The 26,479-nt window shown below is 41.1% G+C and overlaps 1 protein-coding gene across 5 annotated transcripts in view; it reads left to right on the top strand.

Annotated features, from left to right (window-relative positions):
• Positions 1-4,112: 4,112 nt before the first annotated feature.
• Positions 4,113-26,479, top strand: part of LOC139756698 (transmembrane protein 42) — a 39,540-nt gene continuing 17,173 nt past the window's right edge. The window contains exons 1-3 of one of the 5 annotated variants that reach the window (XM_071676356.1): positions 4,175-4,249; positions 8,549-8,602; positions 19,642-19,878. Coding sequence is in view for 1 of the 5 variants with exons in the window: in XM_071676361.1 (XP_071532462.1) it covers positions 4,151-4,249; positions 8,549-8,602 (153 nt within the window). In the remaining 4 variants the exon portion in view is untranslated. Of the gene's footprint in view, positions 4,250-4,321; positions 4,649-8,548; positions 8,603-19,641; positions 19,879-26,479 lie in introns of those variants that run through there. The other 4 variants (XM_071676357.1, XM_071676361.1, XM_071676359.1 and 1 more) reach the window with 4 other exon arrangements.

Below are 26,479 nucleotides of genomic sequence, written 5' to 3'. Positions count from 1 at the left end.
TGTATGTAGCATTTATGGATCTGGCAAAGGCATGATAAGAGTTGATAGAGATGCTTTGTGGAAGATATTAAGAGTATATGGAGTGGAAGGAAAGTTGCTAGAAGCAGTAAAAAGTTTTTATCGAGGATGTAAGGCATGTGTACGTGTAGGAAGTGAGGAAAGTGAGTCGTTCCCAGTGAATGTTGGTTTGCGGCAGGGGTGTGTGATGTCTCCATGAATGTTTAATTTGTTTATGGATGGGGTTGTTAGGGATGTGAATGCAAGGGTTTTGGAGAGAGGGGCTAGTATGCAGTCTGTTGTGGATGAGAGGGTTTGGGAAGTGAGTCAGTTGTTTGCTGATGATACAGCGCTGGTTGCTGATTTCGGTGAGAAACTGGAGAAGTTGGTGACTGAGTTTGGTAAAGTGTGTGAAAGAAGAAAGCTGAAAGTAAATGTGAATAAGAGCAAGGTTATTAGGTTCAGTAGGGTTGAGGGACAAGTAAACTGGGAGGTAAGTTTTAATGGAGAAACACTGGAGGAAGTGAAGTGTTTTAGATATCTGGGAGTGGACTTAGCAGTGGATGGAACCATGGAAGCATAAGTGAGTCACAGGGTGGGTGAGGGGCAAAGGCACTGGGAGCGTTGAAGAATGTGTGGAAGGCGAGAACACTATCTCGGAGAGCAAAAATGGGCATGTTTGAAGGGATAGTGGTTCCAACAATGTTATATGATTGTGAGGCATGGGCGATAGATAGAGTTGTGCAGAGGAGGGTGGATGTGTTGGAAATGAGATGTTTGAGGACAATATGTGGTGTGAGGTGGTTTGATCGAGTAATTAATGAAAGAGTAAGAGAGATGTGTGGTAATAAAAAGAGTGTGGTTGAGAGAGCAGAAGAGGGTGTATTGAAATGGTTTGGTCACATGAAGAGAATGAGTGAGGAAAGATTGACCAAGAGGATATATGTGTCAGAGGTGGAGGGAATGAGGAGAAGTGGGAGACCAAATTGGAGGTGGAAGGATGGAGTGAAAAAGATTTTGAGCAACTGGGGCTTCAACATACAGGAGGGTGAAAGGTGTGCAAGGAATAAAGTGAATAGGAACAATTTGGTATACCGGGGTCAACATGCTGTCAATGGATTGAACCAGGGCATGTGAAGTGGCTGGGGTAAACCATGGAAAGTTTTGTGGGGTCTAGATGTGGAAAGGGAGCTGTAGTTTCAGTGCATTATACATGACAGCTAGAGACCAAGTGTGAATGAAGGCCCACACACACACATATACATACCTGTACATTTCAACGTATACATACATATTTTTTTTTTTTGTTGCTGTCTCCCGCATTTGCGAGGTAGCGCAAGGAAACAGATGAAAGAAATGGCCCAACCCACCCCCATACAACATGCATATACATATGCCCACACACGCAAATATGCATACCTACACAGCTTTCCATGGTTTACCCCAGACGCTTCACATGCCCTGATTCAATCCACTGACAGCACGTCAACCCCGGTATACCACATCGATCCAATTCACTCTATTCCTTGCCCTCCTTTCACCCTCCTGCATGTTCAGGCCCTGATCACACAAAATTCCCTCCACCTCCGACACATATATCCTCTTGGTCAATCTTTCCTCACTCATTCTCTCCATGTGCCCAAACCATTTCAAAACACCCTCTTCTGCTCTCTCAACCACGCTCTTTTTATTTCCACACATCTCTCTTACCCTTACGTTACTTACTCGATCAAACCACCTCACACCACACATTGTCCACAAACATCTCATTTCCAGCACATCCATCCTCCTGCGCACAACTCTATCCATAGCCCACGCGTCGCAACCATACAACATTGTTGGAACCACTATTCCTTCAAACATACCCATTTTTGCTTTCCGAGATAATGTTCTCGACTTCCACACATTCTTCAAGGCTCCCAGGATTTTCGCCCCCTCCCCCACCCTATGATCCACTTCCGCTTCCATGGTTCCATCCGCTGCCAGATCCACTCCCAGATATCTAAAACACTTTACTTCCTCCAGTTTTTCTCCATTCAAACTTACCTCCCAATTGACTTGACTCTCAACCCTACTGTACCTAATTACCTTGTTCTTATTCACATTTACTCTTAACTTTCTTCTTTCACACACTTTACCAAACTCAGTCACCAGCTTCTGCAGTTTCTCACATGAATCAGCCACCAGCGCTGTATCATCAGCGAACAACAACTGACTCACTTCCCAAGCTCTCTCATCCCCAACAGACTTCATACTTGCCCCTCTTTCCAAAACTCTTGCATTCACCTCCCTAACAACCCCATCCATAAACAAACTAAACAACCATGGAGACATCACACACCCCTGCCGCAAACCTACATACATATACATTTATTTATTTATTTATTTGTTTTGTTGCTGTTTCCTGTGTTAGTGAGGTAGCACAAGGAAACAGAGGAAAGAATGGCCCAAACCACCCACATACACATGTATATACATACACGCCCACACATGCACATATACATACCTATACATTTCAATGTATACATACATATACATACGCAGACAAATACATATATACACATGTACATATTCATACTTGCTGCCTTCAGCCATTCCCGTCGCCACCCCGCCACATATGAAATGGCACCTCCCTCCCCCGTATGCGCATGAAGCTGCACTAGGAAAAGACAAGAAAGGCCACTTTTCAAGTTTGAATGGAGAAAACCTGGGGGAAGTGAAGTGTTTTAGATATCTGAGAGTGGGTTTAGCAGCGGATGGAACCATGGAAGCAGAAGTGAGTCACAGGGTGGGGGAGTGGGTGAAGGTTCTGGGAGCGTTGAAGAATGTGTGGAAGGTGAGAACATTGTCTCGGAGAGCAAATATGGGTATATTTGAAGGAATATTGGTTTCAGTAATGTTATATGAATGCGAGGCGTGGGCTATAGATAGTGTTGTGTGGAGGAGGGTGGACATGTTGGAAATGAGATGTTTGAGGACAATATGTGGTGTGACGTGGTTGATCTTGTAAATAATGAAAGGATGAGAGAGATGTGTGGTAATGAAAAGAGTGTGGTTAAAAGCAGAAGAGGGTGTATCGAAATGGTTGTCACATGGAGAGAATGAGTGAGGAAAGATTGACAAAGAGGATATACTTGTCAGAGGTGGATGGAACGAGGAGAATGGGAAACCAAATTGGAAGTGGAAGGATGGAGTGAAAAAGATTTTGAGCGGTCGGGGCCTGAACAGGCAGGAGGGTGAAAGGCATGCATGGAATAGAGTGAATTGGAACGATGTGGTATACCGGGGTCGACGTGCTGTCAATGGATTGAACCAGGGCATGTGATGCGTCTGGGGTAAACTATGAAAAGTTTCGTGGGGCATACATGTGTAAAGGAAGCTGTGGTTTCGGTGCATTATACATGACAGCTGGAGACTGGGTGTGAACGAATGTTGCCTTTTCCTAGCGCTACCTCGCGCGCGCGGGGTTAGGGGTGGGGTGCCATTTCATATGTAGTGGGGTGGCGACGAAATGGATGAAGGCAGCAAGTATGAATATGTACATAAGAGAATATGTATATAAGGGAGGGGAACTGGAAATCTTCCCCTCCAGTTTTTACTTTTCTTAAAAAAGGAACACAGAAGGTGTTCAAGTGAGGATTTTCCCTTTTAGGCTCAGTCCTCTGTTCTTGACGCTACCTCGCTTACGCGGGAAATGGCGAATGTATGAAAAAGATAATTTCATACACATTCGCCATTTCACTCGTTAGTGAGGTAGCGTCAAGAACAGAGGACTGAGCCTTAGAGGGAAAATCCTCACATGATCCCCTTCTCTGTTCCTTCTTTTAGAAAAGTAAAAACTAGATGGGAGGATTTCCAGCGGAACCACCCCCCCCCCCCTTACCCTTACAGTCGCCTTCTATAACATGTCTTCTTTCTCCCCTATCCCCAGGGAGATATATATATATATATATATATATATATATATATATATATATATATATATATATATATATATATGCAAAGATACCTAAGATAGCCATAAAATTTCAGGACAAAGTGAATTTCTCTTTACTTTTATATTATACTAAAAATAGAAAACAATTCGCTTATTATGGAAAGGACAAAGACAACAGATACGAGAATTCAATAAAAATTATTTTGATCAGATAATATGTTGTTTCATCATCAATACCACCGACATAATCGGCAGTTGAGCGTTAGCATTCGACATCAAACCACAGCAGAAGAACGCTTTTCTTCACCAGCATCTGTAAGTTGTACTGAACTCTTGTTTAATGTGTATTTCCAGCCAGAGATCATTAATAAATCTCCGTTAGGGATATGCTTATGTCCCTGGTATGGGAATAAAGATATGGTTTTTAGTGAAGTTCTTCGTATATGTAGACCATTAAAAAGAAAAAAAAGACGTAGCCACTTCAGTGTAAAAGGTTTTTAATCGATGAACCAATTTCTTCCCAGTGAACCAAATTAGTAGTAAGGCCGTTCCCCCAATAGCCAGAGGTTAGGTGAACCACAGAAATAACTTACGAAAGTGGATGAAAACCATATCCAAAGTTGTTCCTCGTACAACCAACCCAAGGTTAAGGGCACCACATATGTAACTTGTGGAATTGGAAAAAACCATACCAGTAAACTCCCTTTGGCTGAAGTGAGTCAAAAGGGTGTTTTTTTTCACTCATTCTACAGTAGGATATAAGTCACTATTAGGGAGGGCTATGAAGATTAGAGAAAATGAACGATGATTTAAATGTGGGCAAAACACAGCTTGAAATCAACTGAACCTATGGTAGATTCTCTAAAGTTTTCTGTGCATTTGGTATTCATGGTAATTATTAGAGTTATGGTCGAGATACAGTTATTTAGGTTTAATGTCACTGGCTACATCCCACCACAAGCTAAAGAATTGCAGCTGAACATGTTTGTGTGCTGGTCACATGGTTAAGAATATTTGTTGGACATGTTTTTATGAGCATGAATGCACACTGTATAAGCCTCACCTCCATGGCATGTGAACATAAAGCCATGAGAATCGTATTTTTTCGGTGCTGGTAAATGTTAGCTGGCTCTAGGGATGTTATTTAATGTTTTCAGAGGTTTGATTGATTTCACAAATTTTTGCCTTAATTATCCTGGATTTTCCATGATCATATATCCTTCCCCAATATATCCCGTTATGGGTATATTTACGATCATAGAAAAAAAAAATAGAAACATCACCTTTTGAAATCACTTGTACTAGCTTAATTTACTTCGCTGGTGCCCTTAAACTGCACAATTACCTCATCTTTTTGTCAATCATTTTTTGAATTGGAAAGGAAAAACTCAGAAGAATATGTTCTTAAACACTCATATGAGACCAGTATAAGGAATCTTCCAATGAATGTATTTATTTATTTGTTTTCCTTTGTCGCTGTCTCCCGCGTCAGCAAGGTAGCGCAAGGAAACAGACGAAAGAATGGCCCACCCCACCCACATACACATGTATATACATAAATGTCCACACACGCAAATATACATACCTATACATCTCAACGTATACGTATACATACACACACAGACATATACATATATACCCATGTACATAATTCATGCTGTCTGCCTTTATTCATTCCCATCCCCACCCCATCACACATGAAATAACAACCCCCTCCCCCCCTCATGTGCGCAAGGTAGCGCTAGGAAGACAACAAAGGCCCCATTCGTTCACACTCAGTCTCTAGCTGTCATGTAATAATGCATCGAAACCACAGCTCCCTTTCCATATCCAGGCCCCACAGAACTTTCCATGGTTTACCCCAGACACTTCACATGCCCTGCTTCAATCCATTGACAGCATGTCGACCCCGGTATACCACATCGTCCCATTTCACTCTATTCCTTGCACGCCTTTCACTCTCCTGCATGTTCAGGTCCCGATCACTCAAAATCTTTTTCACTTCATCTTTCCACCTCCAATTTGGTCTACCACTTCTCCTCGTTCCCTCCACCTCTGACACATATATCCTCTTGGTCAATCTTTAATCACTCATTCTCTCCATGTTACCAAACCATTTCAAAACACCCTCTTCTGCTCTCTCAACCACGCTCTTTTTGTTACCACACATCGCTCTTACCCTATTATTACTTACTCGATCAAACCACCTCACACCACATATTGTCCTCAAACATCTCATTTCCAGCACATCCACCCTCCTGCGCACAACTCTATCCATAGCCCACTCCTCGCAACCATACAACATTGTTGGAACCACTATTCCTTCAAAAATACCCATTTTTGCTTTCCGAGATAATGCTCTCGACTTCCACACATTCTTCAAGGCTCCCAAAATTTTTGCCGCCTCCCCCACCCTATGATTCACTTCCGCTTCCATGGTTCCATCTGCTGCCAAATCCACTCCCAGATATCTAAAACACTTCACTTCCTCCAGTTTTTCTCCATTCAAACTTACCTCCCAATTGACTTGACCCTCAACCCTACTCTTCCTAATAATCTTGCTCTTATTCACATTTACTTGCAACTTTCTTCTTTCACACACTTTACCAAACTCAGTCACCAGCTTCTGCAGCTTCTCACATGAATCAGCCACCAGTGCTGTATCATCAGCGAACAACAACTGACTCACTTCCCAAGCCCTGTCATCTACAACAGACTGCATACTTGCGTGTCGTAAAATGTGAGGTAGTGCAAGGAAACAGACGAAGAATGGCCCAACCACTCATATGCACACACACATACACACACACACACACACACATATATATATATATATATCTTTTTCTTTTTTTCTTTCAAACTATTTCGCCATTTCCCGATTAACAAGGTAGTGTTAAGAACAGAGGACTGGGCCTCTGAGGGAATATCCTCACTTGGCCCCCTTCTCTGTTCCTTCTTTTGGAAAATCAAAAAAAAAAAAAAAAAAGAGGAGGATTTCCAGCCCCCCCCGCTCCCTCCCCTTTTAGTCGCCTTCTGCGACACGCAGGGAATACGTGGGAAGTATTCTTTCTCCCCTATCCCCAGGGATAATATATATATTATTATTATTATTTTGCTTTGTCGCTGTCTCCCGCGTTAGCGAGGTAATGCAAGGAGACAGACGAAAGAATGGCCCAACCCACCTACATACACATGTATATACATACACGTCCACACACGTAAATATACATACCTATACATCTCAACGTATACATATATATACACTCACAGACATATACATATATACAAATGTACATAATTCATACTGTCTGCCTTTATTCATTCCCACCACCACCCCACCATACATGAAATAACAACCCCCTCCCCCTGCATGTGCATGAGGTAGCACTAGGAAAAGACACATAAATGCCCCAATTTTTTTTTTTTTATACATATTCGCCATTTCCTGCACCAGCAAGGTAGTGTCAAGAACAGAGGACTGAGCCTTAGAGGGAATATCCTCACTTGGCCCCCCTTCTCTGTTCCTTCTTTTGGAAAATCAAAAATGAAAGGGGAGGATTTCCAGCCCCATGCTCCCTTCTACGACACGCAGGGAATACGTGGGAAGTATTCTTTATCCCCTATTCCCAAGGATAGATAAGCATCTATACATGCACATATACATACGTATACATTTTAATGTATACATACATATACAAAGATATATACATATATACACATTCCTATGAGTCCACGGGGGAAAATGAAGCACGATAAGTTCCCAAGTGCACTTTCGTGTGATAATCACATCATCAGGGGAGACACGAGAGAAATATAAGCCAGTTGATACATTGAAGAGACAAAGCTAGGACGCCATTTGGTAAACATGTGATTGGTTTCTCTCGTGTGTCCCATGATGATGTGATTATTACACGAAAGTGCACTTGGGAACTTATCGTGTTTCATTTTCCCCGTGGAATCATAGGAATATCTCGATCACATGTAAAATTGTGATCCTTTCCAATATATACTCATGTACATATTCATACTTGGTGCCTTCATCCATTCCCATCACCACCCTGCCACACAGGACACAGCATTCCCCCCTATTTATGTCTTTGATGTGCCATGGTGGAGTGTTAGAATATATGAAAGCTACACTTTGTGCACACAAAAAATTGAAAATATATTATCTTCTTATAGAATCAAAGGTATAGATGCAGAAGTTTGAAAAAGAGTTCTTTACCTCCTTTTATTTTGTTGCAGTTAAGTGTTTAAGTTTATGAATGTATTCATGAATGCAAAACTTGGCATGCAATTTAAAACATTGGTGCAGAAATCTTGTCTTAGGTTACTGATGTTGTAGACAGTCGTGTACTGACGGATGATGTATTTCACGGTTTAAGGGATAAGCTTTCTCATATTTTAGTTAACACATCTTATAAATATTTAGGACCACGTTGTCCTCGACAGAAGTCTTTTGCTTTGAAAATTCTTTCTGTTATATACGTTTGTGAACAACTATATTTTGTAATGAATATGAACAAGACAAAACTATGCTCAGCTTACTGACATGGATTTATGCTCAGTTCTCAAGATTGTTATCCCAGTCACTTGCTTTGCATTTTGTTGCAGTTGACCAATCTAAGCAGTGCAAGGTATCAAGAAGCAGCAGTGTCATTAAAGAAAGTGAGTATCCATATATTTCATAGGCATGAATTCTTATTAGTGTTACTATTAGTTGTATTAGTGTAGTTATTGTTGTTCATTATTGTACTATGATGTGCATACTTCTAATGTATATTACTTGCATAGTTATGATTTTTGGTATTTATTATTTTAGTGATATACAGTGAAATCTAATTAAGCCTGTCATGTGAAGTGAGTTTGATGTCCTTGATAGAAAGTATTTTTTTCGTACAGATTTTTGGCAAAATTCTGTAAGTAGATTGCATTTACGTATTTGGACACCCTATTTTACCATTATTATAAATTCAATTGATTATAATGGAATTACTTCTCAATGTGATTTGTAATTATTCCCATATAAAGCTATTCAGAATACAGCACTTGACCTTACTTCAGGTTATTGGGAAAATTGTTTATATTTACAATTTTTAAGGTTGTAGACTACTTTAGGCATAATATTTTCAATATCTTAAAATATCACTTGAGTTTTATTATTCATTTATTTATTCATTTATTATACTTTGTCGGTGTCTCCCGTGTTAGCAAGGTAGCTCAAGGAGACAGATGAAAGAATGGCCCAACGCACCCACATACACAGGTATATACATACACATCCACACACGCACATATACATACCTATACATCTCAACATATACATATATATACACACAGACATATACATATATACACATGTACATAATTCATACTGTCTGCCCTTATTCATTCTCGTCGCCACCCCGCCACACATAAAATGACAACCCCCTCCTCCCGGATGTGCGCGAAGTAGTGCTAGGAAAAGACAACAAAGGCCACAATCGTTCACACTCAGTCTCTAGCTATCATGTATAATGCACCGAAGCCACAGCTCCCTTTCCACATCCACATTCCTGGGAAATTATATGGGAGGGTATTGATTGAGAGGGTAAAGGCATGTACAGAGCATCAGATTGGGGAAGAGCAGTGTGGTTTCAGAAGTAGTAGAGGATGTGTGAATCAGGCGTTTGCTTTGAAGAATGTATGTGAGAAATATTTAGAAAAGTAGATGGATTTGTACGTAGAATTTATGGATCTGGAGAAAGCATATGATAGAGTTGTTAGAGATGCTTGTGGAAGGTATAAAGAGTATATGGTGCAGGAGGTAAGTTGTTAGAAGCAGTGAAAAGTTTTCACTGAGGATGTAAGGCATGTGTACGAGTAGAAAGAGAGGAAAGTGATTGGTTCTCAGTGAATGTAGGTTTGCGGCAGGGTTGTATGATGTCTCCGTGGCTGTTTGATTTGTTTATGGATGGGGTTGTTAGGGAGGTGAATGCAAGAGTTTTGGAGAGAGGGGCAAGTATGAAGTCTGTTGTGGATGAGAGGGCTTGGGAAGTGAGTCAGTTGTTCGCTGATGACACAGCGCTGGTGGCTGATTTGGGTGAGAAACTGCAAAAGATGGTGACTGAGTTTGGTAAAGTGTGTGAAAGAAGAAAGTTGAGAGAAAGATGTGAATAAGAGCAAGGTTGTAAGGTTTAGCAGGGTTGAGGGACAAGTTAATTGGGAGGTAAGTTTGCATTGAGAAAAACTGGAGGAGGTGAAGTGTTTTAGATATTTGGGAGTGTTTTTGGCAGTGGATGGAACTATGGAAGCAGAAGTGAGTCACAGGGCGGGGAAGGGGGTGAAGGTTCTGGGAGCGTTGAAGAATGTATGGAAGGCTAGAACATTATCTTAGAGAGCAAAAATGGGTATGTTTGAAGGAATAGAGGTTCCAACAATATTATATGGTTGCGAGGCATAGGCTATAGATAGGGAGGGTGGATGTATTGGAGGTGAGATGTTTGAGGACAATATGTGGTGTGAGGTGGTTTGAGTAAATAGTGAGAGAGTAAGAAAGATGTTTGGTAATCAAAAGAGTGTGGTTGAGGGAGCAGAAGAGGGTGTATTGAAATGGTTTGGTCATATGGAGGGGATGAGTGAGGAAAGACTGACAAAGAGGATATATGTGTCAAAGGTGAAGGGAACAAGGAGAAGTGGGAGACCAAACTGGAGGTGGAAGGATGGAGTGAAAAAGATTTTGAGCGATCGGAGCCTAAACATATAGGAGGGTGAAAGGCATGCAAGGAATAGAGTGAATTGGAACTGTGTGGTATACTGGAGTCGACATGATGTCAGTGGATCGAACCAGGGCATGTGAAGCATCTGGAGTAATCCATGGAAAGTTTTGTGGGGCCTGGATGTGGAAAGGGAGCTGTGGTTTCGGTGCATAATACATGGCAGCTAGAGACTGAGTGTGAACAAATGTGGCCTTTGTTGTCTTTTCCTAGCACTACCTCACACACACGCTGGGTGAGGGGGGTGCCATTTTCATGTGCGGCGGGGTGGTGATGGGAATGGATCAAGGCAGTAAGTATGGATATGTACATCTGTATATATGTATATGTCTGTGAATGTATATGTATGTATATGTTGAAATATATAGGTATGAATATGTGCGTGTGTGTGCATTTATGTATATACACGGGTATGTGGGTGGGTTGGGCCATTCATTTGTCTGATTCCTTGTGCTACCTTGCTGATGCGGTGACAGCGACTAAGTATAATGAATAGAATAAAATGTATATGTATGTATACATTTATGTATGTACATGTGTGTATATGTATATGTCTGTGTATGTATATATATATGTATACATTGAAATGTATAGATATGTATATGGGCGTGTGTGGACGTGTATGTATATACATGTATATGTGGGTGGGTTGGGTCATTCTTTCGTCTGTTTCCTTGCTCTACCTCGCTAATGCAGGAGACAGTGACAGAGTATAATAAATAGATAAATAAAATGTGACTAAGTTTGATAAAGTGTGTGAAAGAAGAAAGCTGAGAGTAAATGTGAATAAGGGCAAGCTTATTAGGTACAGTAGGGTTGAGGGACAAGTCAGTTGGGAGGTAAGTTTGAATGGAGAAGAACTGGAGGAAGTGAAGTGTTTTAGATATCGGGGAGTGGATTTGGCAGCAGATGGAACCATGGAAACTGAAGTGAGTCATGGGGTGGGGGAGGGGGCAAAAGTTCTGGGAGCATTGAGAAATGTGTGGAAGGCAAGAACACTATCTTGGAAAGCGAAAATAGGTATGTTTGAAGGAATAGTGGTTCAGACAATTTATATAGTTGTGAGGTGTGGGCTGTAGATAGAGTTGTGCAGAGGAGGATGGGTGTGCTGGAAATGAGATATTTGAGGACAATGTGTGGTGTGAGGTGGTTTGACCGAGTAAGTAATGAAAGGGTAAGAGAGATGTGTAGTAATAAAAAGAGTGTGGTTGAGAGAGTAGAAGAGGGTGTTTTGAAATGGTTTGGTCACATGGAGAGAATGAGTTTGGAAAGATTGACGAAGAGGATATATGTGTCAGAGGTGGAGGGAGTGAGAAGTAGGAGACCAAATTGGAGGTGGAAAGATGGAGTGAAAAAGATTTTGAGTGATTGAAGCCTGAACATGCAGGAGGGTAAAAGGCGTGCAAGGAATAGAGTGAATTGGAATGATGCGGTATACTGGGGTCGATGTGCTGTCAATGGATTAAACCAGGGCATGTGAAGTGTCTGGGGTAAACCATGGAAAGTTTTGCGGGGCCTGGATGTGGAAAGGGAGCTGTGGTTTCGGTGCATTATACATGACAGCTAGTGACTGTGTATGAACCAATGTGGCCTTTGTTTTTTCCTAGTGATACCTCGTGCACATGCAGGGGAAAGGGGGTTGTCATTTTATGTGTGGCGGGATGGCGACAGGAATGAATAAGGGCAGACAGTATGAATTATGTAAATGTGTATATATGTATATGTCTGTGTTTGTATATGTATGTATACGTTGAGATGTATAGGTATGTATATGTGCGTATGTGGATGTGTATGTATATACATGTGCCTGAGGGTGGGTTGGGCCATTCTTTCTTCTTTTTTCCTTGCTCTACCTCACAAATGCGGGAGACAGCGACAAAGTATGATAATAATGATAATTATGATAAAAATGTATATGTTGAAATGTATAGGTAGGTATATGTGTGTGTGTGGGCGTGTATGTATAGACATGTGTATGTGGGTGGGTTAGGCCATTCTTTCTTCTGTTTCCTTGTGCTACCTCGCTAACGTGGGAGACAGCAACAAAGTATAATAATAATATAACATTATTATTTATTTATTTATTATACTTTGTCGCTGTCTCCCACGTTAGCGATGTAGCGCAAGTAAACAGACAAAAGAATGGCCCAACCCACCCACATACACATGTATATACATACATGTCCACACACAGCACATATCCATACCTATACATCTCAATGTATACATATATATATATATATACACATACAGACATATACATATATATGCACATGTAAATAACTCGTAATGTCTGCCCATATTCATTCCCGTCGCCACCCCGTCACACATGAATGACAACCCCCTCCCCCGCATATGCGCGAGGTAGCACTAGGAAAAGACAACAAAAGCCACATTCGTTTGCACTCAGTCTCTGGCTGTCATGTGTATTGCACCGAAACGTCTCTGGCTGTCATGTACATTGCACCGAAACCACAGCTCCCTTTCCACATCCAGGCCCCACAAAACTTTCCATGGTTTACCCCAGACACTTCACATGCCCTGGTTCAATCCATTGACAGCATGTCGACCCTGGTATACCACATCGTTCCAATTCACTCTGTTCATTGCATGCCTTTCACCCTCCTGCATGTTCAGGCCCCAATCACTCAAAATCTTTTTCCCTCCATCTTTCCACCTCCAATTTGATCTCCCACTTCTCATTCCCTCCACCTCTGACACATATATCCCCTTTGTCAATCTTTCCTCACTCATTCTTTCTATGTGACCAAACCATTTCAAAACACCCTCTTCTGCTCTCTCAACCACACTCTTTATTACCGCACATCTCTCTTACCCTTTCATTCCTTACTCGATCAAACCACTTCTCACCACATATTGTCCTCAAACATCTCAATTCCAGCACATCCACCCTCCTCCACACAAATCTATCTATAGCCTATGCCTCACAACCAGATAACATTGTTGGAACCACTATTCCTTCAAACATACTCATTTTTGCTTTCCAAGATAACGTTCTCGAATTCCACACATTTTTCAACACTCCCAGAACTTTCGCCCCCCTCCCCCACCCTATGGTTCACTTCCGCTTCCATGGTTTCCATCCACTGCCAAATCCACTCCCAGATATCTAAAATACATCACTTCCTCCAGTTTCTATCCATTCAAACTTGCCTCCCAATTGACTTGTCCTTCAACCCTACTGTACCCAATAACTTTGCTCTTATTCACATTTACTCTCAGCTTTCTTCTTTCACACACTTTGCCAAACTCAGTCACCAGCTTCTGCTGTTTTTTTTTTTTTCTTTTTTATGTTATTGACAATGAGATGGCCTAGATTAGGGCCTCAGTTGCCTATGCCTAAAAAAAAAAATGATGGTCATTGCCTAAGGAAAGCATATGAAGCCTGGATTGATTACTTAATGTGGAATTCTTTTCTTTGGAGAGATGCTTTTATTATTTACATTTTTCTTTGAGTAACATGTCAATATATTGAAAGTAGACAAGCTCGAAATAAGAATATTTTTGGGAAAATACATACGTATAACATATAAAACAGAATGACAGCTTGATGTATCATAGAAGAAGTTATGGCATTTTGCACTTTCACTGCAAGTTTACTTACCTCATTATGCAGTACTTTTATTTTCTGTTATAGTAAATTCAACAGTTATACAGTTTGTGCTTAAATGCTTTATTGACTGCAATTTTCTCGAAGTCATCTCACTCGAATAGCCAAGTATGAACAACAATAGAAATCCTAAAACTTTCAATTTTTGAAGTTTTATATAATTTTATATAGAATGTAAAAGATATTCAATTATTTTATTATTATATTACACTTTGTCGCTGTCTACCGCGTTTGCGAGGTAGCGCAAGGAAACAGACGAAAGAAATGGCCCAACCCCCCCCATACACATGTATATACATACGTCCACACACGCAAATATACATACCTACACAGCTTTCCATGGTTTACCCCAGACGCTTCACATGCCTTGATTCAATCCACTGACAGCACGTCAACCCCGGTATACCACATCGCTCCAATTCACTCTATTCCTTGCCCTCCTTTCACCCTCCTGCATGTTCAGGCCCCGATCACACAAAATCTTTTTCACTCCATCTTTCCACCTCCAATTTGGTCTCCCTCTTCTCCTCGTTCCCTCCACCTCCGACACATATATCCTCTTGGTCAATCTTTCCTCACTCATTCTCTCCATGTGCCCAAACCACTTCAAAACACCCTCTTCTGCTCTCTCAACCACGCTCTTTTTATTTCCACACATCTCTCTTACCCTTACGTTACTCACTCGATCAAACCACCTCACACCACACATTGTCCTCAAACATCTCATTTCCAGCACATCCATCCTCCTGCGCACAACTCTATCCATAGCCCACGCCTCGCAACCATACAACATTGTTGGAACCACTATTCCTTCAAACATACCCATTTTTGCTTTCCGAGATAATGTTCTCGACTTCCACACATTCTTCAAGGCCCCCAGAATTTTCGCCCCCTCCCCCACCCTATGATCCACTTCCGCTTCCATGGTTCCATCCGCTGCCAGATCCACTCCCAGATATCTAAAACTTCACTTCCTCCAGTTTTTCTCCATTCAAACTCACCTCCCAGTTGACTTGACCCTCAACCCTACTGTAACCTAATAACCTTGCTCTTATTCACATTTACTCTCAGCTTTCTTCTTTCACACACTTTGCCAAACTCAGTCACCAGCTTCTGCTGTTTTTTTTTTTTTCTTTTTTATGTTATTGACAATGAGATGGCCTAGATTAGGGCCTCAGTTGCCTATGCCTAAAAAAAAAAATGATGGTCATTGCCTAAGGAAAGCATATGAAGCCTGGATTGATTACTTAATGTGGAATTCTTTTCTTTGGAGAGATGCTTTTATTATTTACATTTTTCTTTGAGTAACATGTCAATATATTGAAAGTAGACAAGCTCGAAATAAGAATATTTTTGGGAAAATACATACGTATAACATATAAAACAGAATGACAGCTTGATGTATCATAGAAGAAGTTATGGCATTTTGCACTTTCACTGCAAGTTTACTTACCTCATTATGCAGTACTTTTATTTTCTGTTATAGTAAATTCAACAGTTATACAGTTTGTGCTTAAATGCTTTATTGACTGCAATTTTCTCGAAGTCATCTCACTCGAATAGCCAAGTATGAACAACAATAGAAATCCTAAAACTTTCAATTTTTGAAGTTTTATATAATTTTATATAGAATGTAAAAGATATTCAATTATTTTATTATTATATTACACTTTGTCGCTGTCTACCGCGTTTGCGAGGTAGCGCAAGGAAACAGACGAAAGAAATGGCCCAACCCCCCCCATACACATGTATATACATACGTCCACACACGCAAATATACATACCTACACAGCTTTCCATGGTTTACCCCAGACGCTTCACATGCCTTGATTCAATCCACTGACAGCACGTCAACCCCGGTATACCACATCGCTCCAATTCACTCTATTCCTTGCCCTCCTTTCACCCTCCTGCATGTTCAGGCCCCGATCACACAAAATCTTTTTCACTCCATCTTTCCACCTCCAATTTGGTCTCCCTCTTCTCCTCGTTCCCTCCACCTCCGACACATATATCCTCTTGGTCAATCTTTCCTCACTCATTCTCTCCATGTGCCCAAACCACTTCAAAACACCCTCTTCTGCTCTCTCAACCACGCTCTTTTTATTTCCACACATCTCTCTTACCCTTACGTTACTCACTCGATCAAACCACCTCACACCACACATTGTCCTCAAACATCTCATTTCCAGCACATCCATCCTCCTGCGCACAACTCTATCCATAGCCCACGCCTCGCAACCATACAACATTGTTGGAACCACTATTCCTTCAAACATACCCATTTTTGCTTTCCGAGATAATGTTCTCGACTTCCACACATTCTTCAAGGCCCCCAGAATTTTCGCCCCCTCCCCCACCCTATGATCCACTTCCGCTTCCATGGTTCCATCCGCTGCCAGATCCACTCCCAGATATCTAAAACTTCACTTCCTCCAGTTTTTCTCCATTCAAACTCACCTCCCAGTTGACTTGACCCTCAACCCTACTGTACCTAATAACCTTGCTCTTATTCACATTTACTCTTAACTTTCTTCTTCCACACACTTTACCAAACTCAGTCACCAGCTTCTGCAGTTTCTCACATGAATCAGCCACCAGCGCTGTATCATCAGCGAACAACAACTGACTCACTTCCCAAGCTCTCTCATCCCCAACAGACTTCATACTTGCCCCTCTTTCCAAAACTCTTGCATTTACCTCCCTAACAACCCCATCCATAAACAAATTAAACAACCATGGAGACATCACACACCCCTGCCGCAAACCTACATTCACTGAGAACCAATTCAAATAACAATGAAAAAATCTTTGTTGAGGTATATATTTTCCACTTCTTTTATTCTGACAATATATAGAGGTTTTGTAGATGTTTCAGCAGAACTTGCTAAAATTTGGAGGAGTAAGGTCTGAGTACTTGCTGAATGAGTTGCTAATCTGCATGTTTTATCATTTATTTTACCGACACCAAAAAGGTTATTATTGATTATTATATTTTTTCTTATCATAAGTAATATGATTCATTGGTTCATCTTTTAGGATAGCAAAATCATAAAAGTTTGTAAAATTACTTACCACATCATTCAAATGCAGTGTTGTTAAGGTCAGGCAGTTGCTAGAAATACCTGCTTCTTCCTTGTCAACTTGCAGTACTGGGAGAGTCAGTGTCCATAGAATCACTCTCCACACAGTACAAAGACAGATCATCATTGTCATCATTATCATCATGTAATTCAGGGTTATCTTCTTCCTTGACCTCAATATTTAGTTAAAAGCTACTCAGTTTCCATCCTTGAAAATTCACGTGATTGTAGTCATTGGTATGGCTGGAGGATGACTGACTATTGGGAAGAAGTATCACATTCTGCCACCTTGACAGTCACCCAGGCTTGTTGTGTAACTGTGAAATAGAGGCATTCATAAATTTACATATAGAGGAGTTGTCTGGCTTGTGTAAATGTCTATCTAGAGGAATGAAGGAGTTAAATAACCCCAACCTATTAAACAGCACCCTTGGGCATTTAAACTTTGTTGTGCCACTGAGGCTTTCAGATTTTAGTGCACTACTATCATTAAATACCTACATATCCAGTGATACCAACTGTGCTTATCCCTCTAACTGAACTCCCTGTGCTTGGAGAATGGCTCTTCCTCAATTTTTTTTTTTTTTTTTTTTTTTTTTTTTTTTTTTTTTCTGTCTCCCGCGTTTGCGAGGTAGCGCAAGGAAACAGACGAAAGAAATGGCCCAACCCCCCCCCCCCATACACATGTATATACATACGTCCACACACGCAAATATACATACCTACACAGCTTTCCATGGTTTACCCCAGACGCTTCACATGCCCTGATTCAATCCACTGACAGCACGTCAACCCCGGTATACCACATTGATCCAATTCACTCTATTCCTTGCCCTCCTTTCACCCTCCTGCATGTTCAGGCCCCGATCACACAAAATCTTTTTCACTCCATCTTTCCACCTCCAATTTGGTCTCCCACTTCTCGTTCCCTCCACCTCCGACACATATATCCTCTTGGTCAATCTTTCCTCACTCATTCTCTCCATGTGCCCAAACCATTTCAAAACACCCTCTTCTGCTCTCTCAACCACGCTCTTTTTATTTCCACACATCTCTCTTACCCTTACGTTACTTACTCGATCAAACCACCTCACACCACACATTGTCCTCAAACATCTCATTTCCAGCACATCCATCCTCCTGCGCACAACTCTATCCATAGCCCACGCCTCGCAACCATACAACATTGTTGGAACCACTATTCCTTCAAACATACCCATTTTTGCTTTCCGAGATAATGTTCTCGACTTCCACACATTCTTCAAGGCTCCCAGGATTTTCGCCCCCTCCCCCACCCTATGATCCACTTCCGCTTCCATGGTTCCATCCGCTGCCAGATCCACTCCCAGATATCTAAAACACTTTACTTCCTCCAGTTTTTCTCCATTCAAACTTACCTCCCAATTGACTTGACCCTCAACCCTACTGTACCTAATTACCTTGATCTTATTCACATTTACTCTTAACTTTCTTCTTTCACACACTTTACCAAACTCAGTCACCAGCTTCTGCAGTTTCTCACATGAATCAGCCACCAGCGCTGTATCATCAGCGAACAACAACTGACTCGCTTCCCAAGCTCTCTCATCCCCAACAGACTTCATACTTGCCCCTCTTTCCAAAACTTGCATTCACCTCCCTAACAACCCCATCCATAAACAAATTCAACAACCATGGAGACATCACACACCCCTGCCGCAAACCTACATTCACTGAGAACCAATCACTTTCCTCTCTTCCTACACGTACACATGCTTTACATCCTCGATAAAAACTTTTCACTGCTTCTAACAACAAATATTATACATTATTTGTAATCACTCTGGCTGTTTTCATTATCTGAACACACACAACCTTGTTTGATTACATTGTGTAGTAAAGCAGAGGCCTGGATGTGAGGAGCAGACGTGATCTTCTGATAGTGGTTAGCTGTGGGCAACTGAGCCTTGCATGTTTGTTAGAGATACAGGTGACAATTGGCATTTATACATACCTCTACTCAGTAAAGGAAGAATGGTATTCTCCAAACCCAGGTGGAAAAGTTAGCCTTGCAACTGCTGCAAGGTGCCTGTATATGTTGTAAGAATCATTCTTTAAGGGTAAACTTTCACTCATGAGTTATGAAGTTATGTAATTATATGATTTTTTAAATTATTTTTGCATTCATCTTTATAACAGTCATGATTGATGTTTAGGTTTGATGTAGACAACTGTATTATTTTTTCATAATTTTGGCAGGCATGGATGGAGACAGATGTTCATGTGCTTCTATATATCTCAACACACACTTAAATCTGTGTGTTAGTCACACATTGCTGCCATAAACATTGTACTTTCAAAAGGACAATAATTTCAAAACTGACCCATAGTTTTGCTGTAATCAACATAATAAGTTGTACATACAGCACATGCTTCCAAAATATTGCCATGAGAAGAACACTGTCATCATTATGCACCTTTATTCGCCAAAGTAAGGTTAGTGACTGTCAATTTATCTCAAAAATTTTGAAATTAAAAGGACTTGACCTAACGTAACTTTGAATTGCCTGTATTAGGTTAGTCTGAGTTTACTTTGGTGATAAGCCATAATATCTGCTTTACTTTTTTCTTTACCAACACCTATGTTATTTATGCTGTTTGCAACATTTTTACTTCATAATTTTCCTCGTCTCCAAAGCCCTTCATGTTTTATTGGAGAATTAGGGTCATTTGCATGTTCTGGATGTATGGACTGATGTTCCTATGTGTAGTGCCTCTCATAATTTTTTTTGATCATATGCAGAATTACTTGGGAATTTTACCAAAACATTCTTGCCAAGCGTTAGGATATTGTTGTCCTGTTTTAGATGGGTATGATGAAATGATTATCTCACATTCATATAATTGTTTTAAATTGTTGTTGTATCTATCATAAGATGAAGTGTATTTTCAAAGATTATACAGTAAAAGAAAATATCAGTATGGAACTGTACTTCACTGACAGCACACCATAGCTGACCATGGTTGTTGAGAATACAAAAGATATTGTTTTTGCCGAAACATTCTTCCTTTTCCAAGAAAATGTTCATATTTTTTTCATCTCTACAAAATTTTCAAGATTTGCCCAGGATTATAATTTCCAGTCATAAGTGTACACCTTGTGTAGCCATGACAAGCATACCTTTCTGCTAACATTGCTGTATCATCAAACATATCTCTCTTTGCCCTGTCAGACTCCTAGCTCTCCATCCATATACTCAGTGCACCCAGAACCATAACCCCCCTTCCCATCATTTGACTGACTTCAGCTCCTGTGGTTCCATCCACGGCCTTCTCCAATCCCAGGTGCCTAAGGCACTCCACTCCCTCTAAGTTCTCCCTGTTCAAACACACACTGAAACGATAATGTCTTACCCCACTGCTACACTTTATTACCTTTCTTTTGTTTTAATTAACTCTCAACTTCTTCCTTTCGTACACTCCTTAAGTAAGACACCAGCTTCTGTAGTTTCTGTCATGTGAGTACCTGCAGAGCCATATTACCTACAAACAGCATTCACAGTGCTGCTTAGACCAAACAAGCAAAGCTTGAAATGGCACAATACACAAAGGAAGATCCAGATTAATGCTGAAACATTATAGACCAGTAAGCCTAACTTTGCACATTATCAAATTGTTTGAGGGAGTATAATAAAACATATAATGTAACATCTTATTTTAGATATGTTCATTAATGAAGGGCTGCATGGATTTATCCCTTGTAAAAGTACACAAATGTAACTACAGTACTAGCCCATTATAATGACATTCATGAAAGTTTTATGGATAGGAAAAGAATAAACCCTGTTTTTCTTGATTTTACATAAGCATTTGATAAAGTAAACTATTCATTCTTCCTAGAGAAAGTGGCAACTCAGTTTTTTTCATACTTGTTTACTATTTTCCATGTTAGCAAGGTAGTGCCAGGAACAGACAAAGAAAGGCTGTATTAGCTCACATTCATCATCTAGCTGTCATGCAGTGAATCAAAATCAGAGTACCCTATCCACAACCAGTCACCACAGACCTTTCCATGGTTTTTCCCTGCTGCTTCACATGCCCTGGTTCAGTCCACTGATAGCATGCCAGCCCCTGTATACCACATCAATCCAATTTACTCCGTTCCATGCATGCCTCTCACCTTCCTCTTACTTGTTCAGGCCCTAATCACTCAAAATCTTTTTTCACTCCATCATGCCATCTCCAATTCAGTCTCCCCCTTTTCCTTGTTCCCTCCACTTCTGACCCATATATCCTCTTTGTCACCCTCTCCTCACTCATTCTCTCCATATGTCTAGACCATTTCAGCACACCCTCTTCAGCTCTTCGAACCACATTATTTTTTTTTACCACACCTCTATTTTACCCTTTATTTATTACTTAATCAGTCAAACCACCTTGCACCACATTTTGTCATCAATCATTTTATTCCAACACATTCACTTTCCTCCACATCCATACAATGTGGTTAGGACAACTGTACCTTCATACATAACCATTTTTGCCCACCTAGATAACAACCTCTCTCTTAACACATTTCTCAATGCTGTCAGAATCCTTCCACCCCCCATGTTCCACCCTACCCCATCCCCCATCCTATGACTTGCTTCTGTTTGTCTACCCTGCCAAACCTAATAACTTTGCTTTATTCATTTTACTCTCAACATCTTTCACATGCTTATCCACATTGAGTCACTAACTTCTGCAGTTTCTCACTTGCATTTGCTGCCAGTGCTGTGGCATCAGCAAACAACTAACTTCTCAGGTGCCCTCATCCATTATAGACTGTACACACCCCTTTCTCCAAGATTCTTGCATTTAGCTCCCTCATCACCCCATCCATAAGCAAATTAAACAGCCAAGTGACATCACACACCTGTGCTGCAGACCAACTTTCTCTTGAAACCACTCATTCTTCTTTCTTCCTACCCATACACATGCCTTACACCTTGATAAAGACTTCTCACTGCTTCTAGAAGATTTCCTCCACCACCATATACTTGTAAGACGCACAAGGTATCTCTATCATCCTTATCATATGCTTTCTATAGATATATCTAAATTCCACATACAACTTGTTCTGCTTCCCCAAATATTTCTCACACATATTCTTTAAAACAAATATGTGATCCACACATCCTCTACCATTTCTGAAACCATATTTTTCCTCCTCAGTCAGGTGTTTTGTATATGCCCTCACCCTCTCAGTGACCAGTCTTCCATACAACTTACCAGATACACTGAGTCAACAGACTTATATCTTTGTAGTTTGAATGCTCACCTTTGTTCCCCTTGCCTTTATACATTGGTGCTATACATGCATTTTACCAGTCCTCAGGCACCTCACCATAATCCATGCTTACTTTGAAAATCCTAACTAACCTCTGCAACACAGTCACCCCCTTTCCTAAGAAATTCATCTCCTGTACCATTCACTCCAGCTGCCTTGCCACATTTCATCTTATGGAAAGCTTTCATCACCTCTTCTCTCTCCACCAAACCACTCTCCATGACAGCACTGGTGGTTGATTTGAGTAAGAAACTACAGAAGTTGGTGACTGAGTTTGGAAAAGTGTGAAAGGAGAAAGTCAAAAGTAAATGAGAATAAGAACAAGGTTCAGCAGGTACAGGTTAGTTGGGATGTGAGTTTGACTGGAAAAAAATTGGAGGAAGTGAAATGTTTTAGACATCTGGGTGTGTGCTTAGCAGCAAATGGAACCATGGAAGCGGAAGTGAGTCATAGGGTGGGGGAGGGGGCAAAGGTTCTGGGAGCGATGAAGAATGTGTGGAAAGAGAGAATGTTATCACAGAGAGCAAGAATAGATATGTTTGAAGGAATAGTAGTTCCAGCAATATTATATGGTTATGAGAGCAGAAGAGGGTGTGCTGAGATGATTTGGACACATGGAGAGAATGAGTGAGGATAGATTGACAAAGAGGATATATGTGTCAGAGGTGGAGGGAACGAGGCGAAGCGGGAGACCAAAGTGGAGGTGGAAGGATGGAGTGAAAAAGATTTTGAGTGAATGGGGCCTGAACATACAGGAGGGTGAGAGATGTGCAAGGAATAGAGTGAATTGGAGCGATGTGTTATACCTGGGTCGATGTACCATCAATGGACTGAACCAGGGCATGTGAAGCATCTGGGGTAAACCAAGGAAAGGTCTGTGGGGCCTGGATATGGATTAGGGAGCTGTGGTTTCAGTGCATTACACACATGACAGCTAGAGACTGTGAATGAATGTGGCCTTTTTATCTTTTACCTGGTGCTACCTTGCTGAAGTGGGGGTAGCAATGCTGTTTCCTATGGGACGGGCATAGCGACAGAAATGGATAAAGGCAAGCGAGTATGAATATGTACGTGGGTATATGTGTACATCTATATGTCTGTGTGTGTGTATATATACGTATATATATGTTGATACACATATTTTTTTTTTTATTTTGCTTTGTCGCTGTCTCCCGCGTTTGCGAGGTAGCGCAAGGAAACAGACAAAAGAAATGGCCCAACCCACCCCCATACACATGTATATACATACACGTCCACACACGCAAATATACATATCTATACATCTCAATGTACACATATATATATACACACACAGACACATACATATATACCCATGCACACAATTCACACTGTCTACCTTTATTCATTCCCATCGCCACCTCGCCACACATGGAATACCATCCCCCTCCCCCCCTCATGTGTGCGAGGTAGTGCTAGGAAAAGACAACAAAGGCCCCATTCGTTCACTCACAGTCTCTAGCTGTCATGCAATAATGCCCGAAACCACAGCTCCCTTTCCACATCCAGGCTCCACACAACATTCCATGGTTTACCCCAGATGCTTCACATGCCCTGATTCAATCCACTGACAGCACGTCAACCCCGGTATACCACATCGATCCAATTCACTCTATTCCTTGCCCGCCTTTCACCCTCCTGCATGTTCAGGCCCCGATCACTCAAAATCTTTTTCTCTCCATCCTTCCACCTCCAATTTGGTCTCTCACTTCTCTTCATTCCCTCCACCTCTGACACATATATCCTCTTTGTCAATCTTTCCTCACTCATTCTCTCCATGTGGACAAACCATTTCAACACACCCTCTTCTGCTCTCTCAACCACACTCTATTTATTACCACACATCTCTCTTATCCTTTCATTACTTACTTGATCAAAAAGCATCTCATTTCCAACATTTACAACCCTATCTATAGTCCATGCCTCGCAACCATACAACATTGTTGGAACCACTATTCCTTCAAACATAGCCATTTTTGCTTTCAGAGATAATATTCTCGACTTCCACACATTCTTCAAGACTCCCAGGATTTTCGCCCCCTCCCCCACCCTATGATTCACTTCCACTTCCATGATTCCATCCGCTGCCAGATCCACTCCCAGATATCTAAAACACTTTACTTCCTCCAGTTTTTCTCCATTCAAACTTACCTCCCAATTGACTTGACCCTCAACCCTACTGTACCTAATATTACCTTGCTCTTATTCACATTTACTCTTAACTTTCTTCTTTCACACACTTTACCAAACTCAGTCACCAGTTTCTGCAGTTTCTCACATGAATCAGCCACCAGCGCTGTATCATCGGCGAACAACAACTGACTCACTTCCCAAGCTCTCTCATCCCCAACAGACTTCATACTTGCCCCTCTTTCCAAAACTCTTGCATTCACCTCCCTAACAACCCCATCCATAAACAAATTAAACAACCATGGAGACATCACACACCCCTGCCGCAAACCTACATTCACTGAGAACCAATCACTTTCCTCTCTTCCTACATGTACACATGCCTTACATCCTCGATAAAAACTTTTCACTGCTTCTAACAACTTGCCTCCCACACCATATATTCTTAGTACCTTCCACAGAGCATCTCTATCAACTCTATCATATGCCTTCTCCAGATCCATAAATGCTACATACAAATCCATTTGCCTTTCTAAGTATTTCTCACATACATTCTTCAAAGCAAACACCTGATCCACACATCCTCTACCACTTCTGAAACCACATTGCTCTTCTCCAATCTGATGCTTTGTACATGCCTTCACCCTTTCAATCAATACCCTCCCATAAAATTTACCAGGAATACTCAACAAACTTATACCTCTTTATTTTGAGCACTCACTCTTATCCCCTTTGCCTTTGTACAATGGCACTATGCAAGCATTCTGCCAATCCTCAGGCACCTCACCATGAATCATACATACATTAAATAACCTTACCAATCAGTCTACAATACAGTCACCCCCTTTTTTAATAAATTCCACAGCAATACCAACCAAACCTGCTGCTTTGCCGGCTTTCATCTTCCGCAAAGCTTTTACTACCTCTTCTCTGATTGCCAAATCATTTTCCCTAACCCTCTCACTTTGCACACCACCTCAACCAAAACACCCTATATCTGCCACTCTATCATCAAACACATTCAACAAACCTTCAAAATACTCACTCCATCTCCTTCTCACATCACCACTACTTGTTATCACCTCCCCATTAGCCCCCTTCACTGAAGTTCCCATTTGCTCCCTTGTCTTACGCACTTTATTTACCTCCTTCCTGAACATCTTTTTATTCTCCCTAAAATTTAATGATACTCTCTCACCCCAACTCTCATTTGCCTTCTTTTTCACCTCTTGCACCTTTTTTTTTCATGTTTTCTCATCCCTGGGGATAGGGGAGAAAGAATACTTCCCATTCATTCCTCATGTGTCGTAGAAGGCAACTAAAGGGGACGGGAGTGGGGGCTGGAAACCCTCCCCTCCTTGTATTTTAACTTTCTAAAAGGGGAAACAGAAGGAGTCAAGCAGGGAGTGCTCATCCTTCTCGAAGGCTCAGATTGGGGTGTCTAAATGTGTATGGATGTAACCAAGATGAGAAAAAGGAGAGATAGGTAGTATGTTTGAGGAAAGGAACCTGGATGTTTTAGCTCTGAAATGAAGTTGAAATGTATAGGTATGTGTATGTGTGTGTGTGGACGTGTATGTATATACATGTGTATGTGGGTGGGCTGGGCCATTCTTTCGT

Source organism: Panulirus ornatus, chromosome 23, assembly GCF_036320965.1.
Source record: "Panulirus ornatus isolate Po-2019 chromosome 23, ASM3632096v1, whole genome shotgun sequence".
In the NCBI taxonomy this organism is placed as follows: domain Eukaryota; kingdom Metazoa; phylum Arthropoda; class Malacostraca; order Decapoda; family Palinuridae; genus Panulirus; species Panulirus ornatus.
This window is presented reverse-complemented; position numbering and strand designations above follow the sequence as displayed.